This window comes from Macrosteles quadrilineatus, unplaced genomic scaffold (genome assembly GCF_028750875.1).
Source record: "Macrosteles quadrilineatus isolate MER2022 unplaced genomic scaffold, UCM_ALF_1.0 Scaffold_2__2_contigs__length_208266976, whole genome shotgun sequence".
NCBI lineage: Eukaryota > Metazoa > Arthropoda > Insecta > Hemiptera > Cicadellidae > Macrosteles > Macrosteles quadrilineatus.
In genome coordinates, this window is record NW_026542595.1 from 123,548,135 (window position 1) to 123,565,963 (window position 17,829).

General features: G+C 34.1%; 1 protein-coding gene across 3 annotated transcripts in view; it reads left to right on the forward strand.

Moving 5' to 3' along the window:
• The window catches only part of LOC128986041 (pyruvate carboxylase, mitochondrial), a 60,954-nt gene that overhangs the window by 29,136 nt on the left and 13,989 nt on the right, over positions 1-17,829 (forward strand). For all 3 annotated transcript variants that reach the window (XM_054406131.1, XM_054406133.1, XM_054406132.1), the window contains exons 2-9: positions 11,672-11,799; positions 12,699-12,805; positions 13,545-13,729; positions 14,423-14,588; positions 14,915-15,060; positions 15,561-15,785; positions 16,457-16,620; positions 17,320-17,482. In XM_054406131.1, the coding sequence (XP_054262106.1) occupies positions 11,690-11,799; positions 12,699-12,805; positions 13,545-13,729; positions 14,423-14,588; positions 14,915-15,060; positions 15,561-15,785; positions 16,457-16,620; positions 17,320-17,482 (1,266 nt within the window). In that variant the 5' untranslated portion in view covers positions 11,672-11,689. The remainder of the gene's footprint in view (positions 1-11,671; positions 11,800-12,698; positions 12,806-13,544; positions 13,730-14,422; positions 14,589-14,914; positions 15,061-15,560; positions 15,786-16,456; positions 16,621-17,319; positions 17,483-17,829) is intronic.

Consider the following 17,829-nt stretch of genomic DNA (forward strand, 5'->3'; position numbering starts at 1 on the left):
ACTAAACTGGACTGGAAATATGGCAGAAAATTGGATTTTCTTCAAACAGAAATTCAATATTTATTTGTTAGCAAGTAAAAGCAAATCAGAGCCTTCAGAATATCAAGTTGCACTTTTGTTAAGCACCATTGGTGATCGAGCACTTAAAATATATAATAACTTCACATTTACTGAGGATCAAAAGGGTGATGACATTGAAACAGTTTTATTAAAGTTTCAAGAGTATTTTGTTCCTGATAAAAACGTAACCTACGAGAGACACATTTTTTTTCTCAGGGAGCAAAGGCCTGATGAATCTGTGGACACCTATGTCACTGATTTGAGAGATTTGTCTTCCACATGCGACTTTGGCACATTAAATGATTCTCTTATTAAAGATAGGCTAGTCCTAGGTATCAAGGACAGATCAGTCAAAGATAGGCTACTTAGGATTAAAGATTTATCTTTAAGCCAAGCAATTGAAGTCTGCCGTTCTGCGGAGAGAACCAAATCTCAATTAGAAGATATTTGTTCGAACTCTGAAGGTAAGGAAGTCAACAAAATAGGTGTAGGCCTAGGTAAAAATCAACAACACAAGAAGCGAGCAGCTCTAAGTGGACCCAGTGCCAGTGGCAGTTCTAATAGAAATAATAATAGGCCTAGTGGTTTTTCTAGTCATCCAGTTAAAGGTCGTACTTTTAAATATAACAATCCAAGTAAAAGCTATGCAGTGACTGGCAGGAAATCTCCTTGTTCAAAGTGTAATACATTCCACGAGTACTACAAATGTCCAGCTTTTGGCAAGCGGTGTTTAAATTGTAATAGACTCAATCATTTTGCTAAGGCATGTAAAGCAAGTAAAACTGTAAATATTGTCGAGCAGGAAGAAGAAGATGAAACTAGCGCGCCTAATAGTTCTTTATTTATCGGTAGCGTTCATGTAGTATCGACTAAATACAAAGGTTCGGGTAAACACAAACAATGGCACACTGATCTTCAAGTTGAAAATGCCACGGTCAACTTCAAACTAGACTCAGGTGCGGAAGTGAACATTATTTCAAGAAATGTATTTGATTCCTTAGATGTAGGCCTAGATGATTTGTTAGTGACAGACACAAAACTAACTTCCTACACAGGACAAAACTTGAAAGTAACAGGTAAATGTTTACTTAATGTTACTTACAAAGGTTCTAAGCATGTTTTAGAATTTTTTGTTGTAAATTCAAAAGCTCCTTGTATACTAGGGCTTAATTCATGTGTTGAGCTAAATCTAATCAAAAAAGTTGATTCTTTAAAAATGATTAGGCCTACAACTCCTAAGCCTAATCTAGGTACAAATGGTAAAGATCTTATTTTAAGTAAATACAAAGATCTGGTAACTGGTATTGGTTGTTTGGAAGGAGAGTATGACATTAAATTAAGAGAAAATGTTGTACCTAAGGTGCATGCACCAAGAAAAATTCCTATTACAGTTAGAAGTAAACTTAAAGATGAACTAGACAAACTTGAAAAGCTTAAAATAGTAGAAAAGGTCACAAAACCTACAGAGTGGGTAAACTCGTTAGTTGTTGTTAACAAACCAAATGGAGAGTTAAGACTGTGCATTGATCCTAAAGATCTGAACGAGGCAATTTTGCGTCCTCATTATCAAATCCCTTCATTCGAAGAAATATCGTCTAAGATGACAGGAGCAAAAGTGTTCAGTACTTTAGATACAAAAAGTGGTTTTTGGCACATTAAATTAACAGAAAGATCCTCGGACCTTTGCACATTCAACACTCCATTTGGCAGGTACAAATTTTTGCGTTTGCCATATGGGGTTTGTTCAGCCTCTGAAGTTTTTCAGCAACGTATGAAACAAATCTTTGAATCCATAGAAGGTGTTGAAGTGTACATAGATGATCTCATAATATGGGGTCGTGACAAAGATGAACATGACAGTAGACTCAGGTTAGTTTTGGAAAAAATGTATTCAGAAAACATTAAACTTAACCTAAGTAAATGTAAAATAGGGGTAGATGAAATCAGGTATTTAGGCCATTGTTTTTCACACAAAGGTATTTCTGTAGACGATGAAAAAGTCAAAGCGATCACTGAGATGCAGTGTCCTAGGGACAAAAAGTCATTAGAGAGATTTCTTGGTATGGTGACCTACATAAGTAAATTCATACCTAATGTGTCAGAGCTAACATCTCCTTTGAGAGCAATTTTGAAAAAAAATGCGGAATTTCAGTGGTCTTTCGAACAGGAACAAGCGTTTGTAAAAATAAAGTCGTTTCTTGCGTCAAAGCCTGTTCTACAGTATTTTGATAATGAAAAACCAGTTTTGCTGACGGTTGATAGTAGTCAAAGCGGAATGGGTGCAGCCCTAATTCAGAATAACCTACCTGTTGCGTATGCATCTAAAGCCTTAAGTGACACCCAAAAAGCTTACGCACAGATAGAAAAGGAGATGTTGGCAATTGTTTTTGCGTGTGAACGATTTCACCAATTTGTCTATGGCAGACATTTCACTGTTGAAACGGATTGTAAACCCCTGGTATCTATAGTAAAAAAGAATATTGAACAATGTCCTCCCAGATTGCAGCGTATGTTATTGAAACTGCAACAGTATAACTTTGATTTGTTTTACAAGCAAGGTAAGGAACTTTTCATCGCAGACACGTTGTCTCGAGCATTCAATGTTTCAGACGATTCAGACCTTGATTTAGACACTAAGGATATTGAAGCATATGTATCTTCTATTGAAGCTAACATAAATGTGAGTAATGGTCAACTAGCTAAGATAAAAAACCTTGTAAATATTGATAATGAAATGTGTGTGCTAAAAAGGTATCTTATTGGTAATGTGTGGCCTACTCACAAAAAACAGGTCCCTGATTGTATTAAACCTTATTGGCCTGTAAGACATGAACTCACTCACTGCAATGGTTTGATTTACTATGGTACTGCAATCGTAATTCCTAATTCCCTAAGAAGTGAAATGTTAACGAGACTGCATTACCCTCACTTGGGTATCACGAAAACACAACTTAGAGCTAAGAATGTTATATATTGGCCTAATATGTACAATCAAATTGCAGAAATGGTAGGTAAATGTGAATCATGTTTGTTGTATGCAAAAAATTATCCTAAGGAACCGTTGTTGCCTCACCCTGTTCCAGATCTTCCATGGCAGAAAATAGGTATTGATTTGTACCAGTATAAAAGTAAGTTTTATTTGTTAGCTGTAGACTATTTTTCAAAGTTTCCTGAAGTGTTATGTGTAAATAGTATATCAAGTGTCACAATCGTAACATGTTTGAAATCAATCTTTAGTAGGCATGGTATACCAGAAACTATCGTAACTGCTCATGATTCTTGTTTTGTAGGAGAACTATTTAAAAAGTTTTCACATGATTGGGGATTCAATCATATTTTAACGAGTCCTCATTTCTCGCAAGCTAATGGAATGGTTGAAAGAACGATACAGAGTATCAAAAATCTAGTTAAGAAATGTGAACATGACCAAAATGATCTGTTTTTAGCGCTTTTAGAATACAGGAACACTCCTGTATCTTCCACTTTGCCTTCTCCTTGTGAGATATTGTATAGCAGAAAGGTAAGAGGATTACTTCCTCATGACAACAAAGAATTAAAACCTAAAGTTAATAGATTTGTTAAGACTCATCTGTTACAAAGGCAACTATCGCAGAAGAAGTACTATGATGTAGGCTCAAAAGAATTGTCCAATTTACATGCTAATGAAAATGTGTTGATGAAGTTAGATGATAAGAAATGGGTCAGAGGTAAAATTGTTAATCAAAGAAATGTACCTAGATCCTATGTTGTAAAATGTTTTGCAAATGACAGGTGTTACGTCAGAAACAGAAGGCATGTTCGCCCTTACCTAACAGGTTCGCCAAAGGCAAATGAAAATGAATGTAATGTTAGCCTAAGTCCAAAGGTTACACAAACAAAACCTACCACCCCAAAAAAACCTATCCTATCCCCTCCTTCTAGAGGTTCATCGTCTCCCATTGGTCCTTCTCCGACCAATCCTGGTTCTTCGCCTAACATCACTCGAAGTCCTCGATTATCTTTACCTCATACCATACCTAATGAAGACCTACCTCCTGTAACTAGTCCTGAAACTATCACCAGAAGCCGCTACGGTAGGATAGTCAATCCTCCCAAGAAACTGAATTTGTAGTAGGCTAGGAAATGAATAGGCTAATAGGCTATGAGTGAATTTATTTGTAGTCGTCAATCACAATTTTTTATTTAAAATGTTGAATATCATTTTTCAGTGTGTATTTTGTCTTTTATAATTGATGGTACTTAAGTTTCAAGAAAATGAATTTGAATTATATTTTAGGTTATATTATGTCTTTTCACATCCAAATGGTTCTTATGTTTTGTAAAGTTAAACTTGAAAGTTGAAAATTATTTTAGGTTAGGCCTATATTGTGTCTTTTCATATCTGATGGTACTTAAATTTGTTTTGACTGGAAAATTGTTTTAGGCTATATTTTGTATTTTTAAATCTAATTTTTCTTGTAGGCTAGGTGAAACTTGATTATTGTACAACTTTGAGTAATAGTGATTTATTTTATATTCTTAATAAGATCAAATGTGAATTTTAGTTTAATTTTAATAATCTTGGAGAAAGGGTTGAATCAAAGAAGAAATGTACTTGATTTGTTTAATGACTTGTTCTAATTTTTAATTGTATAAGATGTTTTTAATTTTGAGCTAGGCTATATAAAAAAAAAAAATGTATTTCTCATGTAGTTCTCAAAAATGATTTCAGTTTTGTAAATTCTATTTTATTTTAAGAAGGGAAGTGTCATATAGTACTCATCATAAAGAGACATTGATTTAATAACTCTATGCTGATGTATGTTTACTCCTTGTTGAGACGATGTCTCTATGATTTGTAAATTAGCTTAGCTCACTCTCTTGTATTAAATATGTAGAACGAGATGGACGTCTTTTTATTAGACTTGACCTACAACACTTCTTTTGACACATAGATAGTATATGGAGAAAGTATTGTTTTCGTCTAAATTTTCGAGTTTGAGTTTTGGGTCGACATTTGCGTTTTTGGTTCCCTTTGAACCCAAAAAGTGGATTTTTGAATTAATGCCTGTTTGTGTAGATATGTGTATAGCTACAGACTACACATGTGGCCCAATTTAAATGAAATTTGGTACGTGGGTAGTAATAAAAAATATCTCTAAGACTTGTTAATTTTTTAAATTTGGATTTTAATGGTGATGTTTGTCATAAAAACCCCATAAAAACGAAAAGATCTGTTTTTCAAAATTAATTTTTAAGCTACGTTGATTAGAATTTATTGTATTATAGTTCTTTCCATTCTGAGCAAAATTAAATAACCCCCAATGCGGTAAAAATTAAGGTTCAAAAGTTATTGCAATTGTTGTGATTTTACCCATAAAATATCATAGTTACTCCCACTCTAACCCATAATTAGGGTTGTTTACAAATGTTTAGGGTTGTAAGCAAATGGGAGAAGTTATGTTTCAGTTTGCTAATACCGAGTATTTAAAGCGCAACTTTATACAACTATTAGGTTAGGTTAGGTAAGGTTAGGTTAGGTTAGGTTAGGTTAGGTTAGGTTAGGTATGTTAGGTTAGGTTAGGTTAGGTAAGGTAAGGTAAGGTTAGGTTAGATTAGGTTAGGTTAGGTTAAGTTACGTTAGGTTAGGTTAGGTTAGGTATGTTAGGTTAGGTTAGGTTAGGTTAGGTATGTTAGGTTAGGTTAGGTTAGGTAAGGTAAGGTAAGGTTAGGTTAGATTAGGTTAGGTTAAGTTACGTTAGGTTAGGTTAGGTTAGGTATGTTAGGTTATACATCTATAAAGGTTTATCCCTAGATTGTCTGGCCAAAACATGTGTTAACATCGCATATATCTATTTTACACGAACTACCTGCATGTTTTGGAGATTATACAAAGTCAGCAACTCATCTCTCATGTAGCTTTTATCACTATAGCTCTCTTATCAACACGGCTTAACTCGTCCATTATCTTTCACTAGAGATTATTTTTAACCGAAAGATCAGCTAATACTTGTTGTTTAGGTGTTCTCTTAGATCTATAAAATGTAGACACTCTTTTTACATTTGTTTTCTATTTGGTATACTGACCATAACAGGTCAGGTTAGGTTAGGTTGAGTAACCAAACATTTTAAATGATTTTTTAAATGTACAAATATTCTAACCTAACCTGATGGTGTGGTCAAAAACAAAAGAGTACCATAAAGGTATTCAGGTATATAAGTAGAGTTCCGAAATAACTAATTTTGCTAGTATTTATATTCAGTTCAATGCATAATGTTAAGTTCTTAATGGTACTCTTAACAGTATATTAATTGCCGGGCATAGCTAATCTTTATGTTAGAATTTACTGGTAATTTGAACATTTAGCCATACGACACATCTACTGAAGTCCTATTTGAAAATGTCCAACATACAACATAATAACAGTTTTAGTTCAAGTTATAGTAGTTGAATAGCTTATTTCATATATGAAAAATTACCTAAAAGAGAGTAATTTCATATTATTTACTTATGGGTTGCTTCGTACATATTTCACTGGTGGTCTTTAAATTGTAGAACGGAAATACTGAAAAATATCAAGAAGACTTTTTTCGGAAAGCTTGGTTTACACAGCTATTAGGCCTACTTTAGAAATAATGCATAAGATTTTTCTTAAAGAGTTCAAGACTTGGAATTGAAATTACCCTTATATCACAGAAGAATGAATAATCAATAAGTAAGTGAGAATTTAAAAAGGCAGCATTTTTATTTGCATGAGCACCACGTTGTCCCCTTATATCACAGAAGAATGAATAACTTAATCAATAAATAAGTGAGAATTTAAAAAGGCAGCATTTTTATTTGCATGAGCACCACGTTGTCCCCTTATATCACAGAAGAATGAATAACTTAATCAATAAATAAGTGAGAATTTAAAAAGGCAGCATTTTTATTTGCATGAGCACCACGTTGTCCCCTTATATCACAGAAGAATGAATAACTTAATCAATAAATAAGTGAGAATTTAAAAAGGCAGCATTTTTATTTGCATGAGCACCACGTTGTCCCCTTATATCACAGAAGAATGAATAACTTAATCAATAAATAAGAAATTCAGAACAGAATCTGAAACTGGTCTATGTATAAAATACCCCCGCCGCAGCAAACCTGCAGACTAAGCGAATTTCCATTTGCCTGATTGGATTTACACTAAAATGTCTCCTTAAAAATATCACATTTATTCCCTATTTAAATAGAATCAGTTTAACACATACTTAGGTTTGCTGCAACAGGGAGTGTTTTTTTATGTAAAATGTTAATAGTTAGTAAGAAATTAAAACATTTTCCAAATTTGGGCAAAATATGTTAATAAACAAGCAAACTACAACAGTTTACTTATTCTCCATAAGAATAACATGGGAATTTTAAATTAACAATTTCTCCGTAACCATTAGGCGCATTAACGCTTCAATATACTAAATTATTTGTTTTTTAAGCTCTACAAAATAGTTTGGAAAAAAATTACAAAATTTTATGTTTTTTGGGTCAAAAATTAGAAAACCCCATTTTTACCCCATAAAAGCCCCCATAAACCCCCGTTCCCATGGTCCGATCATGCTGGTTCGCGAACTCGTTCAAATAAACGTAGGTTTACACGTTTGTACCAAATTTCATCAAAATCAGATCATTTTTGCTTGAGTTATCGCGCTAACGGACACATATATATATATATATAAATATATATATATATAAATATATATATATATAAATATATATATATATGAATTAGAACGGATGGTGTTTTTGGCCTCTAGGGACCTCAAAACGAAAAAAAAAATCGGTCCTGGGTCCAGGTCTTACCATGAGTACTACGGTAATAGCTTATTCCCTATATGGGAAATTCGCTAAAAGAAGTCAAACATGGCCAAAGCAGAAGGCATTGAACGGAAACTAGTTCAGAATTCTTTGATAAACGTTTGTGGCTTTACAGTGTAGTTTAAGTTTAAGTCCACAGTAGGAAAGAATGTGCACAATCATGTCAGTTGCGCAAGAGACAAGGGTCTGAGTTTATAATTGCCAATTAAAACTGAAAATTACACTATTTTGATGCAACGTTAAAATGAATCATTGTAAACACTGCCAAATATCAATAGAAGCCTCCATTCATTATTTGGACCAGTTTCTAATGTGTTTTAAATTTATTTACTAACAGGCTGGAGTAGTTAACGACACTCAAAGTAAAAAGTTCATTCAATACACTACATTCAGTAAACTATACCACAATTTCGTTTCCGTGACAACTGCTACAAATGTTTTATCTAACTACAGTTACGTCATAAAATAATTAATTTCATAGATTACATATTTGATAATTTTATAAAAGTAACTAAAGTAGTGGTTGGTAATTTATTTGATTGATTATTTTGTAAATATGTCGCACTTATTTCAAGGAGAGATGCTATCACAAATAAGTTATTAATCAAGTGTTTTGTTTTTCTTTAGTATCGGGATGAAACAATGGTCATATAGCTACTAATAAACAAATATGTTTTCGTTTTTGTAATTTTTCAAATTTCAAAAATATTTTCAAAACATTTTGTAACTTTTTAGTTACCTTGTCGTTCTAAGAAAGCTTTAATCTCAAATGAAAAGTTTTGAAAATCGCCCTCACCTTTCATATATATTCAGTGATTGATAATTTTAAAATAAACTAATTTTAATGATTTAATAATTGTTATTACAAAAATATTTAAGTAGTATGCAAACTAAAGATTGAGAAATACTTGAGTAAGTCCTAGAGTTTCAAAGACAGTTTGAATTTGATAGTTTAGACATTCATTTTAAGCCTTAGTGATAACATTGATAAGTGAGGTCAAGGTCAACATTTCTCCTTGTGTGTGTTTTTTAGAAGAAGATAAAGCGGTTATATTAATTAGAAATATTATCAGTGTTTAGCTAGCATTGGTAAAAAACCTTATCGGATTTCGCAAGACCATGCTTGAGAGTGTAAATTTTAAGCTTGAGTTAGTGTTTCAATCGATTTTGCTCAAATTTAGTACGTCATGGTCCTTAACTCTAATCAAAATGGTAAACCCACAATGCTATGAAAAAATTACGTTTCAAAGGCTACTGCAATTTTTGTGATTTTATCCATACAATATCAATCCCACCTCTTCCCCGTAAGTGTTGTTGACAAACTAACTGCAAAATATGCTGATAAAGTTTATTGAAAATTGATCTTTTAATTGAAACCTGTACTACAAATATTGTTCTAGGTACAAATTATCACCGAAAGTGAAAGTCTTTCAATATTACAGTATACGCAGATGTCTATTAAGCCAGTTTGTTTACATTTTACTGATAGGTGGTTTGTTTGGTTTCGCAAGTGAAAACAGCACGTCATTTTTGGCAGCTGCTCCGACTTTATTTCCGTTCTAGCCTTCACCTTAGGAATGTATTGCCAATTATATTTGCACAATCCAACTTCTAATTGATTCTATATCGGTCTTTGGTGCTATATATAACGTTTGATAGGAATTTGTCGACAAATGTATTCCATGTCAAAGCTCTTGATTTTTTAACAAGGAATGTTTGCTAATGCAAAATGTTTTGTTATAATTAAAATACGAAAATTATTGGATCAATTCATCGTCACTTTATAAGCTAAACTTTAAAGTTATCCCTTAATTGAGTTTAATCAATATCTTTACAAATAATTACCCATTCATTTATGAAACATTCTAAATGCACGGACAATTTTTGACGGGTTTTACTGAAATTACTTTGTAGATACATGGTATGAAATTAAGACTATGTTGTGGATTTAGCTTTTATGGTTTACAAATATCCACTCTCTTTACCCCATGGATTACCAGAGTTCCAAAAGTCATTAATGAAAAAATGCGGACATTTTCTATTCACTAGTAAAAACAGGTTGGTTTAGTATGATTCAGTGTTTTGATTTTTGTACGTAGTCAACTGCAAAATGTGAACGTATGCCAAGTGTCCACCCAACAGTGAAAAATTAAAGCAATTGTTTACCAAGCTCTAATTTAATGCAAGGGGAACCCGATCAGCTGATTTCCCTAGATATAAATTTACTTTCCCTTGATCATAAGTTCTCAATTTTGCCACGCTATTGGTTGTTAACAATTTATTTCTATTATTAAAATCAGCTGTTTCTGTTCAACAATACAAATGAGAACATGAATATGCATAAGCTAATTTTGCTGTGTTTAGCTTGTAGTATTTACTGCACAATAAAAATATAATTGAACTTGAACTTCTAATTTTAGGTTGTTATGTAGGTTTGCTATAACCAATTCGCTTTTTTATCATAAAATAATTGTAGCCTATATAGGGAATAATATAATAGTTTTATTTTTTACGTTTGTTATTCAATATAACGATGAGTATCGTGCACAACTTGTACCAAAAGTGATTTCTGATACTTGTTCCAAAAACTCTCATTCTCAGCTTCGCCTCGTACGTGAAAATACCTCTCACGTGCTTTGGCTTCGCATCGTACGAGAAATTTTGTGTTACTATGTCGAATTTGCCTCAGACATAAAACTTGTTCGCACACCGGAAAATTCCACTTTCGGTACAACCAATGAAATACGGTACTATTTACGTTACATGTAACGTCTTCAGCGTTCACAACTGATTGTAAACAAAATAGTGGCCTTAGGTAAGGAAAGGAAAATTACTCATCTTGTCTGTGGCCAATAGCCATACCCTACACCAACATTGGTCTTGTAGCCGAGTTATAGGTCCTTAACCTTGAATTGATTGTTATTCCACCAGAGGCACCTGGCAATGTCAACTCACGCCTGGTAATGTTGTTTGGGCCATTAAGACTGCTGCCCCTATAGCACAATCATCACTCGGATCTCAGATCCGGAAAGAATTCTGAAAATAAAAATAACCACAAAAAATGTTAGATATTTAATGTTCTTGGTAATTATGTGTGTTTGAAAGTGTACAAGCATTATAGATCATATAGTGAGATTATGACTATGATAATATATTTAGGTGTTTCACAGTAAAAATTGCTAGTTTGCAAGCCATTAAAGAAACATGTGAACTTTATAAAATGTATTAGTTACAACCAGTCTACTGATACTTTTGCTATAGATTCTAGAGCGTATAAAATCTTGTTCATTTTACTCATAGTGTGTAAACATTACAGTAACAAATAAACATTTCTAATACAATACTTAGTTGAAATAGGTCACTTATGAGTTAAACAATTACTACTTTTGAGTTTATAAGGGATATGGATTTCCAAAGGCAGCATGGTATAATTGTGAGGGGAGTTTGGAAATCTTTGTGACTTTGGTTGTGACAATTTTCAGATTTGATTAAAACAGAACTGCCTCGGAGAAAAATATCTTCATGCAATAATTAAATGAGTTATGTGTTAACAAGTAAAAAAAACACGATTTTATATAGAAAAAACACTCATAAAAGACAAGATCTATATAAAAAACAAAAAGAGTCTCTTCAGGCAGATGATCTGCGATTTCCCTTCACAAAAAAACAGTACTGATAAAAAGCAATACTTTGGAGATTTAATTATTTGTCAGTTGTTGGATGGTTGGATGAGTACTGTACTGTTGTTGTTGTTGAACACCTGTATATGACTTGCAGATGCGGTAAGCAGCAGACATGGCGGGAGTGACAGGAATGACTCGGTCGCTACGTCAGCAGATGAAGTCTCGCTTCATCAACTGGTCTCTGACACACGTGCGAGCCCAGTCTACAGTGCAGCCTCCAGGGTAAATCCTTAACTTGTTACTTGTTACTTGTGGGTGTTCGCCTCCGCTGTCCTTAAGAAAGGGGGCTCATCCAGATTTATTTCTGTTCTTCATATCATCTGACTTATACCGTTGATTATACACATTACACAGGGTGTCCTGGGGCAAACGGCAAAACACCTGAAAAAGGATTCTGTGGGTTAAAATTAAAAAGAAAAAAAGAAAACACTTCTTTAACCAGATATTCACCATTTTTTTTCATAAATATTATCTTTTAGAAATCTTCCAAGTGATGTTCATGAAACTTAGTAAATAATTTAAAGTAGGAGAGTACTATACAATAATTGAAGTTGGTCCAATTCGGAATTAAGAAATTATGGCCATTTAAATTTTTTTAATTACAAAAAAAATTGGATTTTATGAAAAAAGTGTCAAGAACACCTTTATGAAATAGAAATCGCTGAAATGACGATTTTCAATTATAAAATAAGGCATGGTATACATTAATGGTGAATATTCAGGGATGATTACTTGCTCAAAACCTCTAAAGTACAAAAAACTCAAAATTCCATGCTACTGTAATGTTACCCCTAGAAATTACAAATGTGAACTCTGTGGGAATTTGGATAACACACCAAGAAATGTATTTAAAAACTCTTTTTAATTGCGCACAGGAATTCTTTTTAGAATGCTACAAAAGTTTGTGTTTTGCAACTATAGATTTCCATGTAGGGAAATGATCTGACACACATTGCTGCACATGAATGAATGTAGCATCACTCACACTTACATTTGCCAGATTTAGCTAAAAGAATGTTTAATACTTTAATTATTTTCATTGAAATGGCGACCTTACAACGCATTTCAAACATACACAACTGCCACGATTATAACTTATTGTTTGTGTTGTATATTTACAGGTACAAACAGTCTCAGAGAGGACAAGCAACACAAGTTGCAATAAAAGAACCTCCTCGAACAGAGGTCGAGTACAAGCCAATCAGAAGTCTGCTCGTCGCAAACAGAGGTTGGTATATCGGTATAATTTTTTACTTGCTCAGACGTGCAGTTAGACTAGAGTATCTTCATCCTTATTTTGTAAACATAATGCTACAGAATTGAATAATCAAATCTCAAAAAAGTCAACTAATCCACAAGGATTTTCAAAGTAAAACGTTTACAGTGGTGTGACAGATGGTAAAACCAAAGGCCAATTTGATGGAACTGAAACCAACTTGTTGCATACTACTCCTGTTCATCTTACACTATCAGTCTAACTACCTGTTCCTCAGATAATTATATTTAGAACAACAAATCCGTAAAACAATCATCTGAATATGATAATCATTTTTCATTATTAATTGGGATATTTTGTAAACTGTCTACCGTATTCCAAGGGTCCTCTCTTAAATGAGCTCTATACCTATCCTCCATTAAAAATTATGTTCACCAGATGTTACCTTAGAAAATAGCAGTACATTCTTTAATCACAGTGGCAAAATTTGTCATAGTTACAGAAATATCTAATGGGGGTATATGGAGAAATGAGCTGATGTTACATTAGAAATAATCTAGCGCCGTATATGTTCCTCTAAAAAACCTGTTGTAGATCCCAACGTATCAACAACATCTCGAGACACACGAAATTGCTTTATCCTCTAAAGTCTTTTAGTTTTAAACCACACTTTGAAACGTGTTCTGTCTGTATCTTCGGATCCAAGGTAAACAACCATTACATCCTTCCTAACAGTGAAATATGTTCACAGGAGAGATCGCTATCCGAGTGTTCCGAGCATGTACAGAGCTGGGTATCCGATCCGTGGCAATCTATTCGGAGCAAGACAAGATGCACATGCACAGACAGAAGGCGGACGAAGCCTACCTCATTGGCAAAGGAGGGCCTCCTGTGGCAGCTTACCTGAACATTCCTGAGATTATCAGGGTCGCCAAAGTGAGTTTCATCATTTTCACTAGCTTTCGAGGTTCTTAGATACAATTTAATTATTTTTTGACTAATTTAGTGTAAAAGGGAAAAGTTGTAAAAGGTGTGGTTTATTGGTTGTTGTCACTGGTATTGACGAAATAGTGGTATTCTCTGAGTGAATATTTCAGTTGTAACGTTAGTATTTTAAGATTTTTGAAATTTCACAATCGATTCTTTAACTAAAGAATCAAGCCATAACCAAATATTTCAAGTGAATGTTGAGATGAGATTGAAAAAGAAGTTGTTGAACACTGTGTTTGCTGTTTGTGTTACTATAAGTCCTCCCTTATTGCCTGATGGTGAAATGGGTTAAAAATTTAAGTTAAGTAGAATCATGTATGGATTTTGTACTCAACTGAACTTACCGTAATCAACTTAATCTCAAAATTACACATGCCAACTAGAGAAAAAACAAACTTGGCGTATCAAAGATTGATATTTAATTAGATCAGTATATGGGTCATGTAGACCACTCTAACTTTCAACCAATAGATAAGTGTATTTTTCCTTCAGTGGTAGTGAACCAAAATCACCATCAATTACCGACTAGCCCATTTAACACCATATGCACACATCATTAAAACCCCCTTCTTGGATAAACCCATTCTCATTTACCTTCAGTTTTACATTTTTATGCTAAACTTTGTATTTTATTTCCAGGAAAACGACGTGGATGCCATCCATCCAGGTTATGGTTTCCTCTCAGAACGGTCAGACTTCGCCCAAGCCGTGATTGACGCAGGAATCCGATTCATCGGTCCGTCACCCTTCGTCGTTCAACAGATGGGTGACAAAGTCGCTGCTAGACAAGCCGCTATAGCTGCAGGCAAGTTCTGTGGAAAGACATTGTTTTAGTGTTTGTAAAAGTTTAAATGCACACAAGAATACTATTTTAACTCTTGAGTATACACTCATACAACTTCCTATGCAGATTCAAAGCTGCAGCTAAATTTCTTAAAAAAATGTGATATTTCAATCCAGAGAGCCGAAACCCAAGACTGGGGCTGCTATAGGACCAGGTCCTCTTCAGCCTTGGACAATCTTTAGTATTAGGCTAGCAACACACACCCGAGCATATTTACCAATCACCAGTTCAAGCTTAATATTCCTCCCAAGATACACATTTATCACCCTCAATCTTCTGTTGTACAGGAGTGCCGATTGTCCCTGGTACAGACGGTCCAGTCACTACATCTGATGAGGCTATGGAGTTCTGTCTGAAGCATGGTCTCCCTGTCATATTCAAGGCAGCCTACGGAGGTGGTGGCCGTGGTATGAGAGTCGTTCGGAAGATGGAGGTTAGTGTTACTTGCTGTATAAATATGTGTCTATTGAAATCCTTAATGATGATGGTTCTGATCAGGCGAATTCTTAGTATCCGTTGTGCTTACGTTTACTATGTGTTTGTTCGTTTAGTTCCATCTAGATGGAACAAGACGGAGAGTGGTGTTTTTCAATTTAAAATTCACAGATTAATAAAATTCACATAAACATTCATATGGTGTATGTTTCAAATGAATTGATTCTCTAACTGCTAGTCTCATCCTCTCTGGAAAGAGTTCTTCAAACGTCAAAATGTCACCTGGAGGGATTCTGTGTGAGTCGCTATCGAATCCTCACTCATTTTCTAGGTGTAACATCTTTGTTGAAATTACTAATAACCCCTTAATTATGTAATTTAAAACTCAAATATAAACCAATCTAGTTATTTACATAGTATTTACTGATAATATTGTACAACCACTATTTAAAGGTTAAAATACATTTTGTCCTTTTAAAAATTCCTTTGATTCAACAGGAAGTCAAAGAGAACTTTGAGAGAGCCAGTTCTGAGGCCGCGACTGCCTTTGGTAACGGAGCCATGTTCATTGAGAGGTTCATCGAGCGTCCTCGTCATATTGAGGTCCAGCTGATGGGAGACAAGGCTGGTAATGTGATCCATCTGCACGAGAGAGACTGCTCCGTCCAGAGAAGACATCAGAAGGTTGTAGAAATTGCACCGGCTCCGCTGCTTGATGACAAGGTTCGTGTCTAGATTTGAAACCGTATAAGTTTCAACGGAAGATAAATATTCTTGCACTGCAGCCTATTACATTCTGACAACAGTTTGAACCAATGTAGAAAGTAGTCCTTTATTATTCTGTATAATATGAGTGAAGTATTCAAAAGTAAAAATGTTATTCTTTAAAATCAACACTTACGTAAAAGTCTGATATTTGAGTGGCACAGAGACACCATTAAGTTATAAAAGCTCTGTGTATTCCTGATCTACTGGCCAAATTACTTATCTTATTGTAACTAGACCGAAACGTATGCTTTGGACGATTATTTTACTCGGATAGGAAGCATTTGGGATTCCCGTAATCCCAATATGTAAGCATTTAGCCTTTTTGGCAATGGAAATATAAAGGAGAGGGTGTGCAATAAAGGCTTTTGGGAGGAGATCAACACCCCTTCAGAAATACAGATAATTGGTTTTAGAGAAAAGATCACTTGGTTTAGGAATGCCACAACTTAGATAGATTGATGCCATTGACAGCACACAAAAGGTTAACAATACAATTAATTTTATAACTAATCCTCATGAGGGATCATTTTCAGAATGAGGTCAGGCTAGCTTCTTTCATTCCTTCTTTCTTAACTTCAGAAATGAAATGTAAACAAACTTTAAATATTCTTAATTTTGCTTTTCAGGTGAAAAATGCCATGTTTGATAATGCTACCAATCTGGCCAGACATGTTGGATATTCAAATGCAGGGACTGTGGAGTTCTTGGCTGATAACCATGGAGGCTTTTACTTTATTGAAGTCAACGCTCGTCTCCAAGTAGAGCACACTGTTACTGAAGAAATCACTGGGTCAGTACTGACTAAAATTGTTATAACTCACATCCTAACAACTGAAATAGGCAACAACAGTATAACTAACAGCAATAATTTGTTTTAAATTCATTGTTGGTGATGGTGAGTTAATATTGTTCAAAGGACATTTTCCATCACGATGGTAAAAAAAAAGAACAATACTCATCGTTTTGGGATCTAGAATCTGACCCCGTCCTCAGGTGAATTTTTTTTTACCATCGTGATTGAAAATATCTGCAATAAACCTTTGAACACCATTAACAGCAATACTAAAACATTTTGGACATTCAGTAACCATATTTCATTTTACATTCACATTTGGGTAACATTGATCTATTATGATTTAAAGTAGACATACCGTATATATTCTATATCAAACATGCTTTATCTCTTGGTTAAAGTCATAGTTTATTTCCTTGGAGTAAAAATACTTTATATTTTACATTTATTACAGACATTAAATATGATGGAAATAGAGTTGGCGTTGGGAAGTCCATTCTGCTTGTTAAATAAAACCACTGGAATCACTGTCAAAATATGATAAAAAAAGAGTTAATGCCTTTTTATCTGGAACCTTAAAAAAGATAGAGCAATTATAATTGATTTGTACTTGTTCTTTTTTTTCAATCTACTGTACCATTCTAACTGTTTTAATAATCGTAACAATTAGACACTCACTTCCTTGGTTTTGCATAGTGTGGACCTGGTACAGACTCAGATCCGAGTGGCCGAGGGCATGACTCTACCTGAGTTAGGACTCACCCAGGACAAGATAAAACCACAAGGATATGCTATCCAATGTCGTGTGACCACCGAGGATCCTGCCAAGGGATTCCAGCCTGATACCGGTCGAATTGAGGTGAGTTCGTTGAATAATAATGACAAACTGTTTTTAATTTACAACTATCTTTTTACATGTAAAGTATAAAGGGTTTGTGATCTCCTGGATTTGTTGTGACTGGATTTAGTTTTAAGCTATTAAAAATAGATGGGGCCCTGTGATATATTGCATACTGTTTACGTCTCACACTGCAGGACTTAACTTTCTACAAAACCTTTAGTCTTGATTTATGGGTTTCTTTCATCAAATAATTATCATAAAGTATTCACAACCAAGGGTCGATTATTTCCTTAAGGGTTCTCCTCACCCTATTGCCACAAAACTACAATTTTATTGTCAAACTTTATCACATACTATGATATTTT